Genomic DNA, 20,316 nt, shown 5'->3' with positions numbered 1-20,316 from the left:
CTCGGCTCGTTTAGTAATTAAGCCGGGCCCGAGTTTTTGGTTTGTTTAGTAAACTAGCTGAGTTCAACACTTAAAAGCTCAGCTCGTTTGTATGGGCTCGACTCGTCTAAAGAGACTTGTTAAGTAAATTGATCTGGCTCGGCTCGTTATAAACGAGTCGAGATCGAGTTCGAATTTATGGTTTGTTGAGTAAACAAGCCGAGCCAAGCTCGAATACTATGAGGCTCGGCCCGGCTCTTTAGTAGGACCCATGCTGAAATTTGAGACTTGTGTGCGTAGTTTTAATTTTTATGCTACAAGCTCAGATCAGATGAGCTAGAATCTGCATTTGGGAAACATCACATCCCCATCCCTAAAACATCACGTCACATCCCCATCCCCTCGGAATTCTCTCGTTGTGTGGAGTGGATGAGAGAGGAAAGGAATTACAAGAGGACGAGATTTTCTGGACGAAGGATTCCGCGCAAAACACAGAATTCCAAAACCAAGTCAGGCAAAGTAACTCTATGATTGGCTTAATAGTTAATGTGTAATGACAGCCAAAGCCAGGAAGGAATTTATGGCTAAGGTTAGATACGTAACATAATAAGCTGTCTAAAGATTCCTTACAAGTCTTTGTCCTTGGGTAAACAGCTCAGAAAAGAAAGCCACAGCCAACCCAGTCAAGTACTGTAGCAAGAATTTTGACAATTCAATAATAGTACCCTCCTTGTTGGTGGATTCCACAAGGGACTCATTTAATTGGGTCCAAAATGTTATGGGGGTAATTTTGCTATTCTTGAAATTGCAAAGGGGAATCTTGTATTTTCTAATTACAAATGAAATCAGGAGAGACTTTTTACTGTAGTGGCTATTGCTGTGTCACTTTTTCGAGAGAGATAGAGAGCTTCTAGAAACCACGAACAAGAGTGAGGGTTTTGCTCCTTAGTTCAAGCCAAGATCAGACCATTGTTGCTACTCTGATTTTGATGGGTTTTCAGTATATTTCATAGTTCAACGAGCTCTACATGATTATCGGAGCGGATTGGCAAGGTTCTCTCGAGATCTAGGAGTTTGGGATATTCACTTTCAGTGAGACCAAAACTTGTATCTAGTTGTTTTGTTGAAATCTATCTTTGGGTAATGTTTATATGCCTCTAGTAGCTTGCTGGGGAACTCTTGTAACCCCATTATCATTATAGTGAAAGATTTGGTAGTGATTATGCTCCCGTGGACGTGCCTCTAATTTAGGAGGAATCATGTATAAATTCTGGTGTCTTGCGGTTTGCTTGTTGTTATTTACTCTTCGACTCTTAGATTTGTTTGTTGTTGGTTATTGTGGTTTGCAATATTTAGCCTATTTCCTATTTGCACAAAGGAAAAATATTTGTGGTGTTTCGGGCAGTTTTTTCCTAACACTTAGGGCTGTTACTCGAAACCGAAATATCGATCAAAATTGGAAAAATCGGATCTGACCGAATTTTTTAAACCGGTTAAATAATTTCGATCCGGTTCCGGTTTATAAAATTTTATAAACCGGAAAAATAATTTCAATCCGGTTTATGTGTTTTAAAAACCGGTTGAAACCGGACCGGTTATATATATGTATAATATATATACATATATATATATATATATATATATATATATAAACATAATGAAGGGGTTGAATTATGGGTTTTTGGTTGATATTTTGTAGTGTATATTGGTCTAATAAATATATTTATTATATAAAAACTATTTTTATGGGCTTAATTATGTTTTTATGGGGTTTTTTTATGTATTGGGCTCAAAATTGATCTTTTTTTGTTGGGCCCAAAAAAAAAGGTTGAATTATAGATTTTGTGTTGATATTTTATGGGTTGAATTGTGAATTTTTTGATGTGTTGGGCCAAAAATATTGCCTATGAATGAAAACCGGACGGAAACCGGTTGAGCCGGTCGAAACCGGACCGGTTTATCTCAACCGGTTCCGGTTTCTAAAAATCTCAAACCGAATAACCGGTTTCGACCGAAAAATACACCCAAACCGATCGAAACCGGACCGGTATCACCCTGAGTAACACTCCTTAAGTTTGTAAATGGATGGCATTACCAAAGAAACTGGTGCCAACTGTAAAGAGAACACATTAGTTAGGTGTTTGTTAAAATGTAATTAGTCGAGTTGTTAGTATGGTTAAGATGGTTTAGTGGGTACTTAGTTGGGCCAGCTGTCAGGACAGCTATACTTGTAACTAATTCTGATGAGATCGTGTCGTGCAAATACATAAGCACTCATCTCAGCATTGTAACACAACGAACAACAGATTACAATTGAGTTTTCAGATTTGTTCTCTTTTCTCTCTCTCTCTTCTTCTTGTAATTCATTTGTTCATTTCTTGAGTTTTCCATACCAACTACTCACCTCCAATGGCCATCCTTCAATGGCTGAGAGATAGTCTCCTGCCCTCCTTTATTTTTGCATCAACTTTGCTAGTAGTGGTGATTCAGATTCTGAAGCTTCTCTCAAAGGAAAAATCAAGGACAAGAAATCTCAACCTCCCACCAAGCCCTCCAAAGCTACCCATAATTGGGAATCTCCACCAGCTAGGGGGCATGCCCCACCTCTCTCTCCGCGGCCTCACGGACAAATTCGGTCCCATCGTTTACTTGCAACTGGGTGAGATTCCGACGGTCGTGGTTTCATCGGCTAAACTGGCCAAGGAAGTGATGAAAACTCACGACCTCGCCCTCTCGAGCCGCCCCCAGATCTTCTCGGCCAAACACCTTTTCTACGACTGCACCGATGTCGTATTCTCGCCGTACGGCGCTTACTGGCGGCACATACGTAAGATTTGCATACTTGAGCTGCTAAGCGCGAAGCGGGTCCAATCGTACAGGTTTGTGAGAGAAGAAGAGGTTGCTCGTTTGGTTCATAGGATTGCCGAATCCTGTCCCGACGCCGCGGACTTAACCAAGCTCCTCGGACTGTACGCAAACGACGTCCTTTGCAGAGTTGCGTTGGGGAGGGATTTCACAGAGGGCGGGGACTACGATCGCCACGGGTTCCAAAAGATGCTCGAGGAGTACCAGGTGCTGCTCGGAGGATTCAGCGTGGGAGATTTCTTCCCGTCCATGGAGTTCATACATACTCTGACTGGCATGAAATCGAGACTCCAGAACACTTTTCGACGTTTCGACCGGTTTTTCGACGAGGTGATAGAGGAGCATCTCAATCCCGAGAGAGAAAAGGAAGAGCACAAGGACCTTGTGGATGTCTTGCTTGAGATTCAGGAAAAAGGGGATTCTGAAATGACTCTCACCATGGACAACGTCAAGGCCATCATTCTGGTAAGTTTTTTCACCAAATCCATGTATGGTTAAAGATTTATACTTCCAAGTACAACGGTTTTCAAGTAACAATAAAACGCTTTGAGAAGCCCACATACGACGAATGCTGACATGAGTAACGAGAAATTCTGTGAAAAACACGATCACCTGCCAGTGGAAGGTTTTCTGCATTCAGTCAATCTACGCAGAGTGAATCGGTCCCTAAGGAACTTTCCAAAGGACCAAACCCACATGGTTTCACAAAGTCATGTTCATTAAACTTGTGTTGAAGTTGTGTCTTCAAGTAGGTTTACAATGTCACTCTAGTAGTAGCTAGTGACAGGATTTACTGTTGCCCATTGCAGGACATGTTTGCAGCAGGAACCGACACAACCTTCATAACTTTAGACTGGGGAATGACAGAGCTAATTATGAACCCCAAGGTCATGAAAACAGCACAAGCTGAAGTAAGAAGTGTTGTTGGAGAGAGAAAAACCTTGTTAGAAACCGACCTGCCGCAGCTGCACTACCTGAAAGCCGTTGTCAAAGAGATCTTTCGGTTACATCCCCCTGCACCGGTGCTAGTCCCAAGAGAGTCTATGGAAGAAGTAACCATTGATGGGTACAACATTCCTGCCAAAACAAGGTTCTTTGTCAATGCATGGGCTATAGGGAGGGACCCAGAGAGTTGGGAAAATCCAGAAGTATTTGAACCAGATCGATTCATGGGTAGCGCTATCGATTTCAAAGGGCAGGATTTTGAGTTGATACCTTTTGGTGCTGGCAGAAGAAGCTGCCCCGCGATTACGTTTGGGACAGCGACCGTTGAGTTGGCTCTGGCTCAACTTCTCCACAGCTTTGATTGGGAGCTTCCCCCTGGAATTCAGACCAGTGATTTGGACATGACTGAAGTTTTCGGCATCACAATGCATAGGGTATCTCATCTCGTCGTGGTGGCTAAACCACGCTTTGTTTGAGCCAGAACTTCATAGGTAGAAATTAAATAACACTTGAGGAATCGACTCCAAAATGATCCTCAATCCAATATCATGAAGAAGTACCACTTCATCGTATCGACAAAAAGATGAGAAACAATGAGAACCCTGTTCTGGCAAAGAGAAAATTAGTATGAATCATGTGCTTATAGAGTATTGAGTCAAACCTTATAGCAAACAAATGACTAAATGTGATCCTTATGCTTGGCACACAGCCAAATACTTACGTGTAGTCCCAAGTCACAGTAACAGGATTTAACATCCTTTTGTTTCCATTAAATGTTGAGCATGGCATTTGAGATTTGTACTTTCAACAATGGTATGCTGTGCTAATAAAGTATTTCTCAAGACAACAGCCTCTCGAAGTAGTAATCATCTGGAGATTACTAAACTAGGAGGAAGTTTCCTACTCATGGAGCATATCGTGAGGCCTCCCGCATTTAACAGACGCGGGGTTCAGCAAAACAACATCAAGCGGGGTTGCATTGGGAAACTCGCCTCATTCAGACTTTGCATGTTGAACTTGCAAGGTCTTTCAAAACGACGTCGCAACAGTTCAAGGCTCCCATTTTGGGAACTGCAACGTTTTAACTGCTCAATTTTAAACTCGCGCGATGTTCATTCTACGATGGGAACTGTTCAAGTTGCAGAGCTTGTCAAGGACTCAAGAGGATTAATAATGTTAAAGATCATATCAATCGAGTAATGATTGATATGTAATCGAAGATGATTGAAGTGAAATTCATTTTACGAAAATAGAAAACATACAGTGCGTGTCGTGTTCTTCATAGGGAAAGGGAAAAAGGACTTGTTCTTGATCAATGAAAGAATCTGGGCAAATAGTGAACAAAACATCCAGAGCGTGTTGTGTGTCGGACATAGATACACAAGGCCATAGACATGTCCGTGCTTCTTGGAGTAGATGCATGCATTGTGCTTAACTTTGCATCCAAGATATTTTCAGAACGTGCTTTGTAATTTTCAGCTCTAAACTCTTTTGTTGTTGCCTTGTATCCATGTGCAAATAAGTACTTATTTTTTGAATTAAATGTGATGTATTGTGAAAGAATAACCTGTCTCGTAAAACAGGAAATAGGTACTTAAAAAATAAGAACCTTAGCGGAACGGGCGATATCCTTATCAGAGTATTAGCCTGTGTTATTTTCAGTTCACATCATGCAGTTACATTTTCATTTTGCAGGATCGTACCTCTGGTTTTAAGTGCTCCCTAGTATCACATTTTTGGCATAGAATTGATAGGATCAAAATTTGTTTCCACAAAAGCTTGAATATTTGAAAACTTCCCTATTCCTGTATCCAACCAAACAACGAAACTTGTGAATGTTCCAGTATGTGGAGCTCAAGTCCTTCCTTTTTCAGTTTTAAAATTTTAACAGCATAGGGAGCCTAGTTTCAACTTTTAACTAAACAGAGAAGCACGTTTTCAACCAAACAGGAGCCTTGACGGTATTCATATCGGGCGCTAACATCATTGTGTCATTTCCTGCAGGTTCTAGGGCCTTTCTCCAGTTATTTTTTTTCTGCGTTTCTAGTTCTAAGGGGTTCCTTATGGCCACATTTTGCTAATGTCAATTGTTGGAAATCCTGTCTTCAAAATGATGAAAGTGATGGCGTTGTCTCTTCAAATTTGGAACAGTAAAAGCATTCGAGTCATGTTAGGAAAACGCTTTCCTAAAGACGGTATTTGCCCCCACCATAAGTTATGCACTGGGTTACAGCAAATCCACCTTCAAGATAAATCGAATCCGAACTCTAAGTTCTTTCTGTTTGCGCTTGCACAAACGAAGACAGACAGAATATCCGCTAAGTAAATGTAAAAGAACCAAGAACTGATCCTCTATTTTGAGATATAACAGAATATCAGTTTGTCATTTCTAGGAAGAGAATGTGTAGAAAGATAGAGAGCAATTCAATATAGAATTTTTTCAATCCTTCGAATGACTTTACAAATGGCATATTTATAGACTTATAGGCACCCTAATGTGAAAGGTTGTGTCTTTAGAAGAAACACACATTAGAATAGTCATGTCTTTTAAAGACACTAGTTAGGAAAGGTCATGTCTATTGAAGACATTTAATTAGAAGGAAACATGCCTCTTGGTAGGCACCCTTTCATGAAACATTTAATTATAAGGGCCGTGCCTCTTGGTGACACCCCATGTTTCACATCCTTTCTCAAACGAACACACCCAAATTTAATGGGTGTAATAACCAATTACATAAAGTCACAACTCATGTGAAAAAGGTGTAGCAACCTTTCACAAAAATCTCACTCAGCACCTTTCCAAAAATTCCAAACTAAAATTCAATTTATTTTGAAAAACTCCAACATCAATTCTAATTGCCAGGACTAGGTCCATTTTGATTTTGCTATGTTGTTTTAATGGGGCTATGCACAGTAGTAGCTAGAGGGGCTGGGCGGTGATAATTGAGAGGTCACGAATAAGATCGAGAGGGGTCCAAAACAGTTTTTAACTCGTCGTATTTTCATACTCACCTTTTCTGTAACTAAAAAAGAAAGAAAACCGCAAAAGTACAAGAAAATGCACTGCTGCAATCACTCGATGTCTGAACAAATGAATGAAAGAAGGAAAGTGAGAAGAAGTTGTGAGCTTTGAAGAAGTCTCAAGCTTCACGTATGTCCTAGTCCCAGCTGTGTTCTATTCTGTAAGTAATTGAAGTTGGCCTCCTATCTGCGTTTGAATGCTGTGGTCCGTGTATATACGCGCTTTTCACCTTTCAAGTAATGTGTATTTCCTAAACCAGATCTTCCTTCCACAGAATATGTCGTGCGATCAGCTTCGCTATGGGGTTTATATCCCTTCGTATCTGAGAAGCTGTCATCTGCAACTTCATTATACTTCTTATCTGAACCCGGGCCATGGTGCTCCAACCATGGCATGCTGTTTTGATTCTTCCCAGTCTCCTCGTCACTTTGGTTAAGATCTATTTCCTCATCGCTCGGAGATGCAGTCCGATCTAGATCATATGCAGTCCAGGTTACATCAAACAGATCCTCAGCATCTGTGTTCGAACTTGAACTAGAGAAACTTCTCTCTAGTCCTCCTTTCTCGTATACGCCTGCCTTGGTATCATTCAACTTAGCAGATTCACTAGGCTTAAGCTGCTCATCATTTTTATTCATGTCTTGTTTCTCCTGCAATCATAAAAAGACAGAATTAGATATTCATTTTTCGGTTGACAAATCGTTGTTGCATGTTGTCAATCACCGTTATTGTCAGGGATATAGTTCCCTTACCACTGCAGTCGTATAATCATTGTCGTCAAGATGGAGATTGATCCCGTTACAAGCAATTTGCTTCAGCAATTTTTTCCTTGTTTCCAAGCTTGCTTGTCTCTTTGAAAGCTTCTGTATCATCTAGAGATAAAACACAGGATAATTATTTCGAGTACAAAACCTTCCGCGCGCTATTGTGATCCATGAACATTAATCTGTCCTTACCTCAAGATTCACTCTGAAATTGTTTCTCAGTTCAATAGCACGAGCAACGAATTCATTCCCATATCTCGAGCTGAAGATCATTCGAATCTCTTGGAGCTCTGGGAGTTCTCTGCATCTCGAAGCTGCAAAGATCAAGCTAGATATGGCCTCATTGAGCTCCTCAGGGCATTCCCTGCACAAAAACATTCACACATTCAAAACTCGATACACGTAAGATACCAGAATAAACTGTGTTCTGAAATTCAACATAGAACTAGTATTGGGTTCCATTCTTTAGGTGTAATTTCTTCGTTATGACGCGAGTCGGTTAGAAAATGAGAACTACGAACAAACACTAAGGAACCAACCTGTTGTTTTCAACGAGCAGCAATCCCTCTATCAGGAGATGGCAGTACTTTTCTACCATAACAAGCACATCCAGCATGTTCTGCTCCCTGATCACAAGCTCAACCTGTCAAGAAGATCCAACCAAGTTTAGACGCACGCATACGTATGTTTAACTGGGAGAGGATTCGAGGCATGAACTTACGCGAAGGAGAGCGCGGTCTAGGTGTCCGAGGTTGAGTAGCTGGACTACGTCAGACCGGGCGTGGGAACACCGGACACTGTGCAGGTTCTTCAGTATGGGGATCCGGGCAATGGCGAGGCTGGCCAGGGTCTTCAGCTTGGGAGCCTTCGGGTTTCTTCCGAGCAGAGCATAGAGTCTCTTGCCCATGTTTTCCTCTTTTCTGTCTGCTGGGTGGCGGCTCTTGAAAGAGGAAGTGAGAGAGAGAGAGAGGTTGTGTGCTGGAATTGGCCCACGAGGTTGATCAAATTATGTCGGCCTTCGATCTTTATATATAGAAGAAAGAAAATCCAGAAAAGATTTGACGTTTTCTCCAGGCGTGGTCCTGTATTGTGACCATTTAAACAATCTTGGGTTATTCACGAGTCAGCCAACACTGAAGGCAAGAGGCTGGTTGACTGTGTCATGGGCTCGAATAATGCTGCCGATTGACTATGTCAGAGGATTGGATGTCCCACTGACAATTGACAGGAGTAGAATTAGTAGATCGCGAAGAATTCGTATATTGTATTTTAAAGAAACTCGAATTGCACAGGGCCCTGGACGTAAGCACCCAGTAGAATATACTCAATATAGTATAATATATCAGTAGGAGCAGGGGGGCCGCATGGCCGAAAAGCTATCTTCGAAGGATTGACTTGATCAAATTTATAAGTCGCGTGGCCGAAGATCTATCTTCGAAGGATATCAAATTTATGGGTCGCATAGCCGAAAAGCTATCTTCGAAGGATCTGTCCGACAAATTGTGAAACTGATCAAATTTATGGATCGCGTGACCGAAAAGCTATCTTGGAAGGATCTGTCAGAGTAATTGTGAGACTCATCAAATTTATGGGTTGATGGGCGTCTGCTGCACATGGCTGGAGCCGTTGTGAATTCCAGATGGTAAAAGCTACGTTTAAAGAAATCCTACTTTATGTGAAAGGGTAAATCTAACACACACAAATAGGCCTAAACGAGTGAAAAGCATTATTTTCCTTCTTATTTCTTTTTTTGTTGTATTTTTTTACGTTTATTGTTTAAAATCAAAGCAAACAAATTCCGTACGTTTATTTTCTTTCTTTCATAACTAGAGAATAGATTATTGTGCGAAGGTGCTTCCTCAAAATGACATTTCTTGCTCCACCGCTGCTCTTTTGGCTTTGGCTATAGCTCTATTTGGTTGCACAAACCCATTAGGAATTAGACTGCTTCTATCACCAACTTATGGTCCTAAAAAGTCTTTCCTTCTGGAGGGAAGAAGATGGGGCTCGGCAATATAGTCAATAGGGATTACCTTGAAGCAGGCCCCCCCCCCCCCCCCCCCCCCCCCGTCCGGACCACTATTTTCAGCCTGGGTTCATGAAAAAACTTGAAACCGAAGTTCGACTTATAGCCCAACCCAACAAATCTATAACCGAGGACGATCTAGACCAAATGCCCTACCAAAAAGCCGTGATCAAAGAGACCCTACGCCTCCACCCTCCAATTCCCATTCTCACGCCCCGGGAATCAACTAAAGACATCTAAGTAATGGGCTACAACATTGCAGCCGGGACACGGGTGGTAACCAACGCCTGGACTATCGGGCGGGACCCGTCGTCGTGGGACGAGCCCGAGGAGTTTATGCCAGAGAGGTTTTTGAACAGCTTGGTAGATTTCAGAGGACACTATTTCGAGTTGATTTCGTTCGGAGCGGGGGAGAGGGGATGCCCGGGCATTCAATTTTCCGCGGTGGTTAATGAGCTGGCATTGGCAAATCTTGTGCATAAGTTTGATTTTGCAGTGCCTGATGGGGTGGAGTTCCATATGAGTGAAGCTGCTGGTTTTTCTGTTCGTAAAATGCATCCTCTACTTGTTATTGCGACTCCCCTTGTTAATTTCTCTAGGTTAAAAGGACCCCAGTAATGGTGCAGACTGTGCAGTATGAATCATATACAACCTGTTTTTCATAACAGCGACATCTACCGCATGGTTTCACTGCTCTCTTTCACCGCTATCTCAATCTCGCCGTCCGTCTCAGCAATCAATGGTTCAAAAAAACTCGGTGAGATATGCACGCACTATCCCCGCAAAAAACCAAAGTGATTAAAGAGCAAGAGACAAAAGCAATACATTAACAAAACCGCAACGATGTAGATCACGGAAGATACGAGGATCGTTATAGCTATCCTCAATGTCAATGCTGTGCTTTCGCAAGCGTTTTGTCCGAGTATGGCTTCTCTCTTCTCGTGCCTGGATTCTTCACCATAGGTAGCGTTAGGATCCTTGTGTTTTAATAATTTTGTAACTAGGCAACATCAAGTTATAATTAATCACCAAATGGTCTTATTTTTTTGTAAATGATTGGGGATAAAGGCAATGGTAATGTTGGCATGTCGTCTCATGGTGCAGTAACATCATAGGCGTAACTAAAATAAACATACTAGTAAAGAGATAGAGAAAAAAACGAAAGTTATAATAACTTGACGTTGAGTTTCCATCTTTCAGAGATCTTATATATATTTATACAAGAGGAGAAGATGACCTTCCACCAACTAACCCAAATAGAAAAACTAACCTATCACACCAACTATTAATTCCTAACATTACTTTATTTCTAATATATATTTAATAAACTAAATAGAAATATTTGGAAATAAAATATGGACATGACACATAATGCAAAGTAAAAGTAGAAGTAGCCAATAATTATAAAGTATCATGGGCAATTACGTCAACAGTCGTTTGCTACCAGCAAGCTCCCGATTATCGGAAACCTCCACCAAATCGGCCGCTTCCCTCACCTCTCCCTCCACTCCCTCTCTCAAGCCCATGGCCCCTTAATGCTCCTCCACTTCGCCGCCGCCCCCGTCCTCGTCGTCTCCTCCGCCGCTGCAGCCCGAGAAGTCATGAAAACCCACGACCTAATCTTCTCGAACCGACCCAAGTCGACGATAACGACCAAATTCTTGTACGCATCCAAGGACCTTGCCTCCAGCCCTTACGGCGAGTATTGGAGGCAGATGAGGAGCATTTGCGTCCTCCACTTACTGAGCAACAGACGAGTCCAATCGTTCCGCGACGTGAGGGAAGAAGAGACGGCAGTTATGATCGAGAAGATTAGGAGTTCTGGTTCTGACGTGGTGAACTTGAGCGAGCTGATGGTGGAGTTGACGGGGGACGTGGTGTGTAGGGCGGCGTTGGGGCGGAAATACGGCGGCGTTGGGGGCGGAGGAGGGAGGAGGGGGTTTAAGGAGGTTTTGGGGGAGTTTGCGGAGTTACTGGGGGTTTTTGATGTTGGTGACTTTGTGCCATGGCTGAAGTGGGTGAATAGAGTGAATGGGGTGTATGGGAGGGTGGAGAGAGTTGCAAAGGAATTGGATGATTTTTTGGAGAGTGTGGTGGAAGAGCACAGGGGAAGAGAGAGAAAGGGAGGAGAGAGAGAGCACGATTTTGTGAATGTGTTACTTGAAGTACAGAGAGAGAACATGGCCGGAATTCCTATTCACGGTGACAGTGTCAAAGCTCTCATATTGGTAAGGCTTTCATTCACTTAATTTGCATATGCACGAGCGTAAGCATGAACGTATTTCGAAAAAAAATTCAATTCTCAAAATTTTCGAGAGCGATAATTTAGAGTAGAAGCTTAGAGCGAGAATTGAGAGTGGTAGAAAAGAGTTTTACTAAAGGGATCTGCCTTCATAATTAGAGTTTGATCATTTATTTTTGGATATCGATCACTATGATTTCAGAACAAGTTTACTTCAAAATTTAATTTGGAACATCGAACCGAAACTCATTTTTCTTAAGAGAAACGTGGGCAATCATGCGTCAAATTGATATCAACTGCACGTGATTCACAACGTGATTGATGTTCTCAACTAGTTAAAAAATGAATATTCTTGGTCATCAAAGTGAGCCCAATTTGAACAACCAAAAAAAAATCAAACAGAAAATGGGACCGGAAAACTTAAAATTTTTTTCTAGTAGTACAAAACATTGAGATTGGCCTATTTGATCATAATTCATCAGTTTTCTTCTTTTTGCCTCGTAGGATGTTTTTGCTGGTGGAACTGACACTACATCCACATCTCTAGAATGGGCAATGGCAGAGCTCTTAAATAACCCTCAAGTCAGGAAAAAACTCGAAACTGAAGTTCGACTTATAGCTCAACCCAACCAACCTATAACCGAGGACGATCTAGACCAAATGCCCTACCTAAAAGCCGTGATCAAGGAGACTCTACGCCTCCACCCTCCGATTCCCATTCTAGTACCCCGGGAATCAACTAAAGACGTCCGAGTAATGGGTTACGACATCGCGGCTGGGACACGGGTGATAACCAACTCCTGGGCTATCGGGCGAGACCCGTCGTCGTGGGACGAGCCCGAAGAGTTTAGGCCAGAGAGGTTTTTGAACAGCTCAGTAGATTTCCGAGGACACGATTTCGAGTTGATTCCATTTGGAGCGGGGAGGAGGGGGTGCCCGGGCAAATCTTGTGCATAAGTTTGATTTTGCAGTGCCTGATGGGGTGGAGTTCGATATGAGTGAAGCTGCTGGTTTTTCTGTTCGTAAAATGTATCCTCTACTTCTTGTTGCGACTCCCCTTACTTGTTAGTTTTCTAGGTTAAAAGGACCTCAGTAATGGTGCAATATGAATCATGTACCTATTTTTCGTAACAGCTATATATGCCCACCGCACGGTTTCACCATTATCTCAGTCTCACCATCCGCCTCGACAATCAATGGTACGGATTTTTAAAAAACTCAATGAGATAAGAGCGGTGGGGAAAGCAATAAAAAGTGAGCGGTGAGTGTAGACTTTTCGTTTTTGGTATATCCTGTACCTATTCATAACAATCAGGAACACACTTTAAGATCGAGTTTTGCCTAGATACTGTCACAAAGGATTCCTCAATACAACCCAGGACACAACAAAGGTTGATCACCATGCACTGAAGATTTGCAAACACTATCCCCTGCAACAACCAAAGTGATCAAAGAAAAGCGCGACGCTCATTTAGATCACGGATATGAGGATCGTTATATCTAATCCTCAATGGTGTGCTTTCGTATGTATTTTGTCCGATCGAGTAGGGCTTCTGATCTTCTTCTCGAGCCTAGATTAATTCTTCACCATAGGTAGACTTGGAATCCTTGTGTTCTAATTTTGTAACTAGGCAAAATCAAGTTAATTAATCACCAAATGGTCTCATTTCTTGTAAACTTCCTTTTCCTCAAGAAGACACAAGTAAATGATTGGGGGGGTTTGGGCTTGAAGCGCAATCGGAACACAAGGTAATCACCTCCGCCGAAAGGCAATGGTATTGTTGGCGTGTTGTCTCATGTTGTAGTAACATCATAGGCGTAACCAAAACGAACATACCAGTAGCATCCTAATACGAACTTTCTCGATCGTAGAAAAAGAAGTAAAAATAGAATGAGAAGAGTCCGACTTCGAGGGGAGACTTCCAATTACCTGTGAACTTATGTCTTTCACAAGTGGGAAGACTTTTTTCCACTTGCCTTCATTCATTCACAGACCTTATATTCATACAAGACAAGAAAAGATGACATTCCGGTGGAATGATTCCACCAACTCATTATCCTAAAAAATAGGAAAACTATTTTTGCTTTGTTGCCTTTACAACTAACCCAAATAGAAAAACTAACCTATCCCACCAACTATTAACTCCTACGTACGTACCATTACTTTATTTCTAATATCTAATAAACTAAATAGAAATAATTGGAAATAAAATATGTACATAACACATAATGCAAAGAAAAATAGAAGTAATAACCAATAACTATAAAGTATCATGGGCAATTACGTCAACAGTCCCTTTTTTCTTCTTTTTGCCAATATTGTATAATTAGCGAGGATTAGCCCCTTTTTTCTTCTTTTTGCCAATATTGTATAATTAGCGAGGATTAGCGGGATGTGTCAGCTAAGTACTCGGAGGTGCAGGGAATCTATCCCACCAACTATTAACTCCTACGTACCATTACTTTATTTCTAATATCTAATAAACTAAATAGAAATAATTGGAAATAAAATATGTACATAACACATAATGCAAAGAAAAAGTCGAAGTAATAACCAATAACTATAAAGTATCATGGGCAATTACGTCAACAGTCCCTTTCTTCTTCTTTTTGCTAATATTGTATAATTAGCGAGGGTTAGCCGTTAGCGGGATGTGTTAGGTTAGCACTCGGAGGTGCAGGGATTATCCATAGTCTTGACCCCAAATTTGCCCACGCTGGGGCTCGAACCTCCGCCTCTTGTATGGAGGGGAGGGTAAGAAGCAACTGCACAAGCCAGCCGTTCTTACGTCACGGTCGTTTGCTACCAGCCAAATGGGGAGATGAGCAGGAAGAGAAGAGGACAAGAACCCAAGTCGTGAAATGGCTGGACAAAATTGGTTACAAAAGCACATCACAAACAGAAAGCTCAACAATGCTGCACCTCATATTTGACTAAACTGGATAAGATAATTCTTCTCAAAGGAAGATGATAATGTAGAATTGAAATGACAACCACAAGCTATGGTTTGTGTGGAAATTGGGGCAAGTTGTGAGTCTTGTGACCAGCATGCAGCATTATTACATAGACTGTTTTAGTTTTCTTAGTACCGTCGAATTGGATATGACAAGAGTAACGGTGGCGCATGTGAGTCGGACCTAGGGCTGCAACGAACCAAGCTGCTCGCGAGCAGCACATATATGGCTCAGTTCGTTAAAGCTCGGCTCATTTAGTAATCAAGCCGGGCCCGAGTTTTTGGTTTGTTTAGTAAAGTAGCTGAGTTCAACACTTAAAAGCTCAGCTCGTTTGTATGGGCTCGACTCGTCTAAAGAGACTTGTTAAGTAAATTGATCTGGCTCGGCTCGTTATAAACGAGTCGAGATCGAGTTCGAGTTTATGGCTTGTTGAGTAAACAAGCCGAGCCAAGCTCGAATACTACGAGGCTCGGCCCGGCTCTTTAGTAGGACCCATGCTGAAATTTGAGACTTGTGTGCGTAGTTTTAATTTTTATGCTACAAGCTCAGATCAGATGAGCTAGAATCTGCATTTGGGAAACATCACATCCCCATCCCTAAAACATCACGTCACATCCCCATCCCCTCGGAATTCTCTCGTTGTGTGGAGTGGATGAGAGAGGAAAGGAATTACAAGAGGACGAGATTTTCTGGACGAAGGATTCCGCGCAAAACACAGAATTCCAAAACCAAGTCAGGCAAAGTAACTCTATGATTGGCTTAATAGTTAATGTGTAATGACAGCCAAAGCCAGGAAGGAATTTATGGCTAAGGTTAGATACGTAACATAATAAGTTGTCTAAAGATTCCTTACAAGTCTTTGTCCTTGGGTAAACAGCTCAGAAAAGAAAGCCACAGCCAACCCAGTCAAGTACTGTAGCAAGAATTTTGACAATTCAATAATAGTACCCTCCTTGTTGGTGGATTCCACAAGGGACTCATTTAATTGGGTCCAAAATGTTATGGGGTAATTTTGCTATTCTTGAAATTGCAAAGGGGAATCTTGTAATTTCTCAATGAAATTACAAATGAAATCAGGAGAGACTATTTACTGTAGTGGCTATTGCTGTGTCACTTTTTTGAGAAATACAGAGAGCTTCCAGAAACCACGAACAAGAGTGAGGGTTTTGCTACTTAGTTCAAGCCAAGATCAGACCATTGTTGCTATTCTGATTTTGATGGGTTTTCAGTACATTCCATAGTTCGACGAGCTCTACATGATTATCGGAGCAGATTGGCAAGGTTTTCTCGGGATCTAGGAGTTTGGGATATTCACTTTTAGTGAGACCAAAACTTGTATCTAGTTGTTTTGTTGAAATCTATCTTTGGGTAATGTTTATATGCTTCTAGTAGCTTGCTGGGGAACTCTTGTAACCCCATTATCATTATAGTGGAAGATTTGGTAACGATTATACTCCCGTGTACGTGCCTCTAATTTAGGAGGAACCACGTATAAATTCTGGTGTCTTGCGGTTTGCTTGTTGCTATTTACTTTTCGACTCTTAGATTTGTTTGTTGTTGGTTATTGTGGTTTGCAATATTTAGCCTATTCCCTATTTGCACAAAAGAAAAATATTTGTGGTGTTTCGGGCAGTTTTTTCCTAACACTTAAGGCTGTTACTCGAAATCGGAAAATCGATCGAAATCGGAAAAATCGGACCGGACCGAATTTTTTGAACCGGTTGAATAAATTCGATCCGGTTCCGTTTTATAAAATTTTATAACCCGGAAAAATAATTTCGATCCGGTTTATGTGTTTTAAAAACCGGTTGAAACCGGACCGGTTATATATATGTATAATATATACATATATATATATATATATATATATATATATATATATATATATATATATATATAACATAGTGGAGGGGTTGAATTATGGATTTTTGGTTGATATTTTGTAGTGTATATTGGTCTAATAAATATATTTATTATATAAAAACTATTTTTATGGGCTTAATTATGTTTTTATGGGTTTTTTTTTATGTATTGGGCTCAAAATTGATCCTTTTTTGTTGGCCCCAAAAAAATGGTTGAATTATAGATTTTTTGTTGATATTTTATGGGTTGAATTGTGAATTTTTTGATGTGTTGGGCCAAAAATATGGCTATGAATGAAAACCGGACCGAAACCGGTTGAGCCGGTCGAAATCGGACCGATTTATCTCAACTGGTTCCGGTTTCTAAAAATCTCAAACCGGATAACTGGTTTCGACCGAAAAATACACCCAAACCGGTCGAAACCGGACCAGTATCACCCCTGAGTAACGCTCCTTAAGTTTGTAAATGGATAGCATTACCAAAGAACGGCGCCATATTTCCACCCCAACGTCACCTTACACACCACGTCCCCCGTCAACTCCACATGCAATCAATTCGCTCAAGTTCACCACATCAGAACCAGAATTCAAAATCTTCTCGATCATAAGCACCGTCTCTTCTTCCCTAACATCGCGAAAGGATTGGACTCGCTTGTTACTCAGCAGTTGGAGGATGCAGATGCTCTTCATCTGCCTCCAGTACTCATCCTGGAGCAATCCAAAGATGGGTGACCTCACTGAAAAGTCTATGGGCTTTGGGCGTCCAAAGCGGACAATATTGTACAAAGATGGAATGAGTCGTTACATGAGCAGTGTAAAATGGTGAGTGACTTTTGGGGTGTTTTCATTAAGGAAAAATTTGGAGAATTTTTGTTGTTGTTGAAAAGCTGTTTGTTGTTTCTCGTAGTGAATAAGTTGGTAATAGGTATATAAGTGCAAAAAATTATTGAAGAAGTTGCTAACAACTTTTTTGTTAGTGTGAATGAGATGGTAAAATGTTGAAATTTGTTAATGACTTAAAAAAAAACGCCTACGTTTTTTCCGCTTTTCCTTGTTGGAAACACGGCTTATTGATAATGAAGGGAAGACTTGGAAGGAGGAGGGAGACACTAGCTAGTGAGGTCAGTTTTTAATAACGGAGATGCTGATAGGATTCTTTGCCTGCCAATTAGTACCACGGGTAAGTGCGACGATAAAATTTGGAACTGCACGTACGTCCAATAGAAAGTTCTTCGTGAAATCAGCCTATGTGACTGGTTGACTGCTAAAGATGTGGGACGACATATCCGTAACAGGCCGCCATGAAGACGAAGATGTTTATGCGGCACAGTTTTAATGATATGCGCTCCGGTTAACCATATGCTATTTCAATGCGGAGAAATTAAGGTGCCGGCGTAGATGATCGGTCTTGTTTGTGGGTTGGAGGTTGAAACTGTTAAAGCATTCAACTTCAAACAAATTGACAAATAGTGGAGAGACTGTTCAGGTTCATATACTAATTTTGAGGAGATAATTAACCGATGTGGGACAAATCCCAACAGAAACCACCTCACACATGCTGTTTAGGCGTGTAGAGTGTGGTTACTATCCCCGTTTTCGCTACAGACTGGAGACGATGGTGGAGGCACGGTTGGGAGAAATGTGGATTAGGGTAAATGGAATCAGCCTCTGGGGCTAAGCGCAAAGAACTGCTGGGTCTGTTTGGTTGTTATTGGTAGGCATATATGGTTGGCACGAAACGAGTGGGTATTTAGCAGGAAATGGGTTGAAGAACAGCAGATTATTAACAAGGCGGCTTTGTTTGTTTCGAAGAAAAATATTTTGCCCAGGTATTTGGATGGATACACATGAAGTAAAACATTTTTTTAGTGCAAAATGTTTTACTCCCGAAATTTCCGTAAGTCGTTTTTGAAAATGTACGTGAAAGAAAAAGGCGAAAAAAAATTATTGTTGATTGTGTACAAATCATAACAAATAAAGAAAATACGCATAACAAGGAAACCAGACTAATTAGGAAACATAAATAACAATGGGAAACTTAGCCAAAAATTCCTTATATTTACATTTTTTGAGCTCAATGACAAGGACCTTTTGCATTCAAACATAAGGACAAATATGTCTATGAAAGTGTCTAAAACCCTAGGATGCTTTATATATGAAAGTACCTTAAACCCTATGGTACTCTATGAAAGTGCATAAACCACTAAAATCCTATAATAAGAAAGTGCACTCTAAAATACTATAAAAATGCCTAAACATGTTTTTGTCTTATGACTAAAAAACTTAAAAAGTTGAAGGATCTCCACTGAAAATTATTTTGCCAGCGTCCTTCCTCTAAATGAAAACTATTTTACCGTTCTTATGACTAATTTTCCCAATAACAATCTGACTAAATAGTTAACATAATAATAAAACCTAAAAAACTTGATAACATATCCTAGTATTATTCTAACAGGAAATATGCTCACAGCTTCAGTGCTTCATGCTCGCATAACCTTAACCGCCTAAAGTGCGGGAAATAGGAGTATTTCTCTCGTTGGGGGAATGAACCAAACTTATTTGGAAATTACATGAATAATCAGACACAGTTTTTAACATAAAATTTGCAACAAATCTTGTTTGGAGCCACACGCTAATAATCGGAGCCATTTAATTTGTTTCAAACATGTTTTTAATACTTAGAACTTGATCGATTTGTTCAATTTTTATTCTGTCAAATATAGGAACAAACATATTAAAAACTTGTTTTAAACAAATTGAACAGCACGAAAAACTTCACAATGGGTCCCACACCTTGTATCAAATGTTGTGTTATTTATTTTGTCCACGAAACCGGTCCCATATTTTTATAAACATTCACAAAGAATTTTTTTTTTTTTTTTGTCGATCGGCTAACATTCACAAAGAGATTGATAACGGCTTTTTTGGAGTTTAAACTAATTCAATGGTTTATTTGTAGAGGTAGTCGTGGTTTGTTTGTAGATTTCTAGTCCTTTGATTAAAAAATCCAATGGGGGATGGCCATATTGTAACGATCTGGATTTTTGAACCAAATTTTTTTTTTTCAAATAAAAAGATTTATTGTTATCCCAAACTTTATTAATTTCTTTTAACTAGTTAGTTCAATAATTATTATGTAACAAAATTTAATCGATTACATGTTAAAATTAACTTTAACCATCTAAATATTTGTAATTATATATGTATATGTAATTATAGCAATAGTTTGTTTCCTGAAAATGAGGGATTATGCTCCATCTCTCATCTCCCGAATCTCTCTCTCTCTCTCTCTCTCTCTCTCTCTCTCTCTCTCTCTCTCTCTCTCTCTCTCTCTCTCTCTCTCTCTCTCTCTCTCTCTCTCTCTCTCCATTCGGCACCCTCCCACAATTACATACACATGCATCCATATACATTTTAAATTTGAAAACCCATAAAACATGACTCATGCTTCCTTTCTTTTCAGCATTTCTCTCTTCCTCATCTCTCTCCGATTATCTCTCTCACTTCCCTCCACCACCTCCACCTTTATGCTCCCACTACTCCCACTTTTATCTCTACAAAACCATCCACCCCACTTCCTTGTTATTCTCGGCAGAGAAAGAGGGATAACCACCACTAGCCTTATTTATTTCTTCTCCTTCGTCCATATCTTCCAG

General features: G+C 40.6%; 3 protein-coding genes and 1 pseudogene across 3 annotated transcripts in view; 2 read left to right on the top strand and 2 right to left on the bottom strand.

The window, feature by feature from the left end:
• Nucleotides 1-2,503, bottom strand: part of LOC131310699 (uncharacterized) — a 29,009-nt gene extending 26,506 nt beyond the window's left edge. The window contains exon 1 of the mRNA XM_058337864.1: nucleotides 2,384-2,503. The gene's annotated coding sequence lies outside the window, so the exon portion shown is untranslated. The remainder of the gene's footprint in view (nucleotides 1-2,383) is intronic.
• On the top strand, nucleotides 2,236-4,600 carry LOC131310685 (cytochrome P450 71AP13-like). The gene is made up of 2 exons (XM_058337848.1): nucleotides 2,236-3,309; nucleotides 3,654-4,600. Exons 1-2 carry the CDS (start codon nucleotides 2,389-2,391, stop codon nucleotides 4,263-4,265), a joined length of 1,533 nt encoding a protein of 510 aa, XP_058193831.1. The 5' UTR covers nucleotides 2,236-2,388; the 3' UTR covers nucleotides 4,266-4,600.
• A 2,225-nt stretch (nucleotides 4,601-6,825) lies between these two features.
• On the bottom strand, nucleotides 6,826-8,745 carry LOC131310697 (uncharacterized). Its single transcript, XM_058337861.1, has 5 exons — nucleotides 8,297-8,745; nucleotides 8,115-8,218; nucleotides 7,768-7,939; nucleotides 7,564-7,683; nucleotides 6,826-7,461 (listed from the first exon to the last, which is right to left on the bottom strand). The coding sequence occupies exons 1-5, from the start codon at nucleotides 8,480-8,482 to the stop codon at nucleotides 6,994-6,996; spliced, it is 1,050 nt and encodes a 349-aa protein (XP_058193844.1). The 5' UTR covers nucleotides 8,483-8,745; the 3' UTR covers nucleotides 6,826-6,993.
• Nucleotides 8,746-9,844: 1,099 nt separating this feature from the next.
• On the top strand, nucleotides 9,845-13,009 carry LOC131309637 (cytochrome P450 736A117-like; annotated as a pseudogene).
• Nucleotides 13,010-20,316: the final 7,307 nt, after the last annotated feature.

This window comes from Rhododendron vialii, chromosome 12a, assembly GCF_030253575.1.
Source record: "Rhododendron vialii isolate Sample 1 chromosome 12a, ASM3025357v1".
NCBI lineage: Eukaryota > Viridiplantae > Streptophyta > Magnoliopsida > Ericales > Ericaceae > Rhododendron > Rhododendron vialii.
Note: the sequence above shows the minus strand (reverse complement) of the source record. Positions and strands in the feature narration are given on the sequence as shown.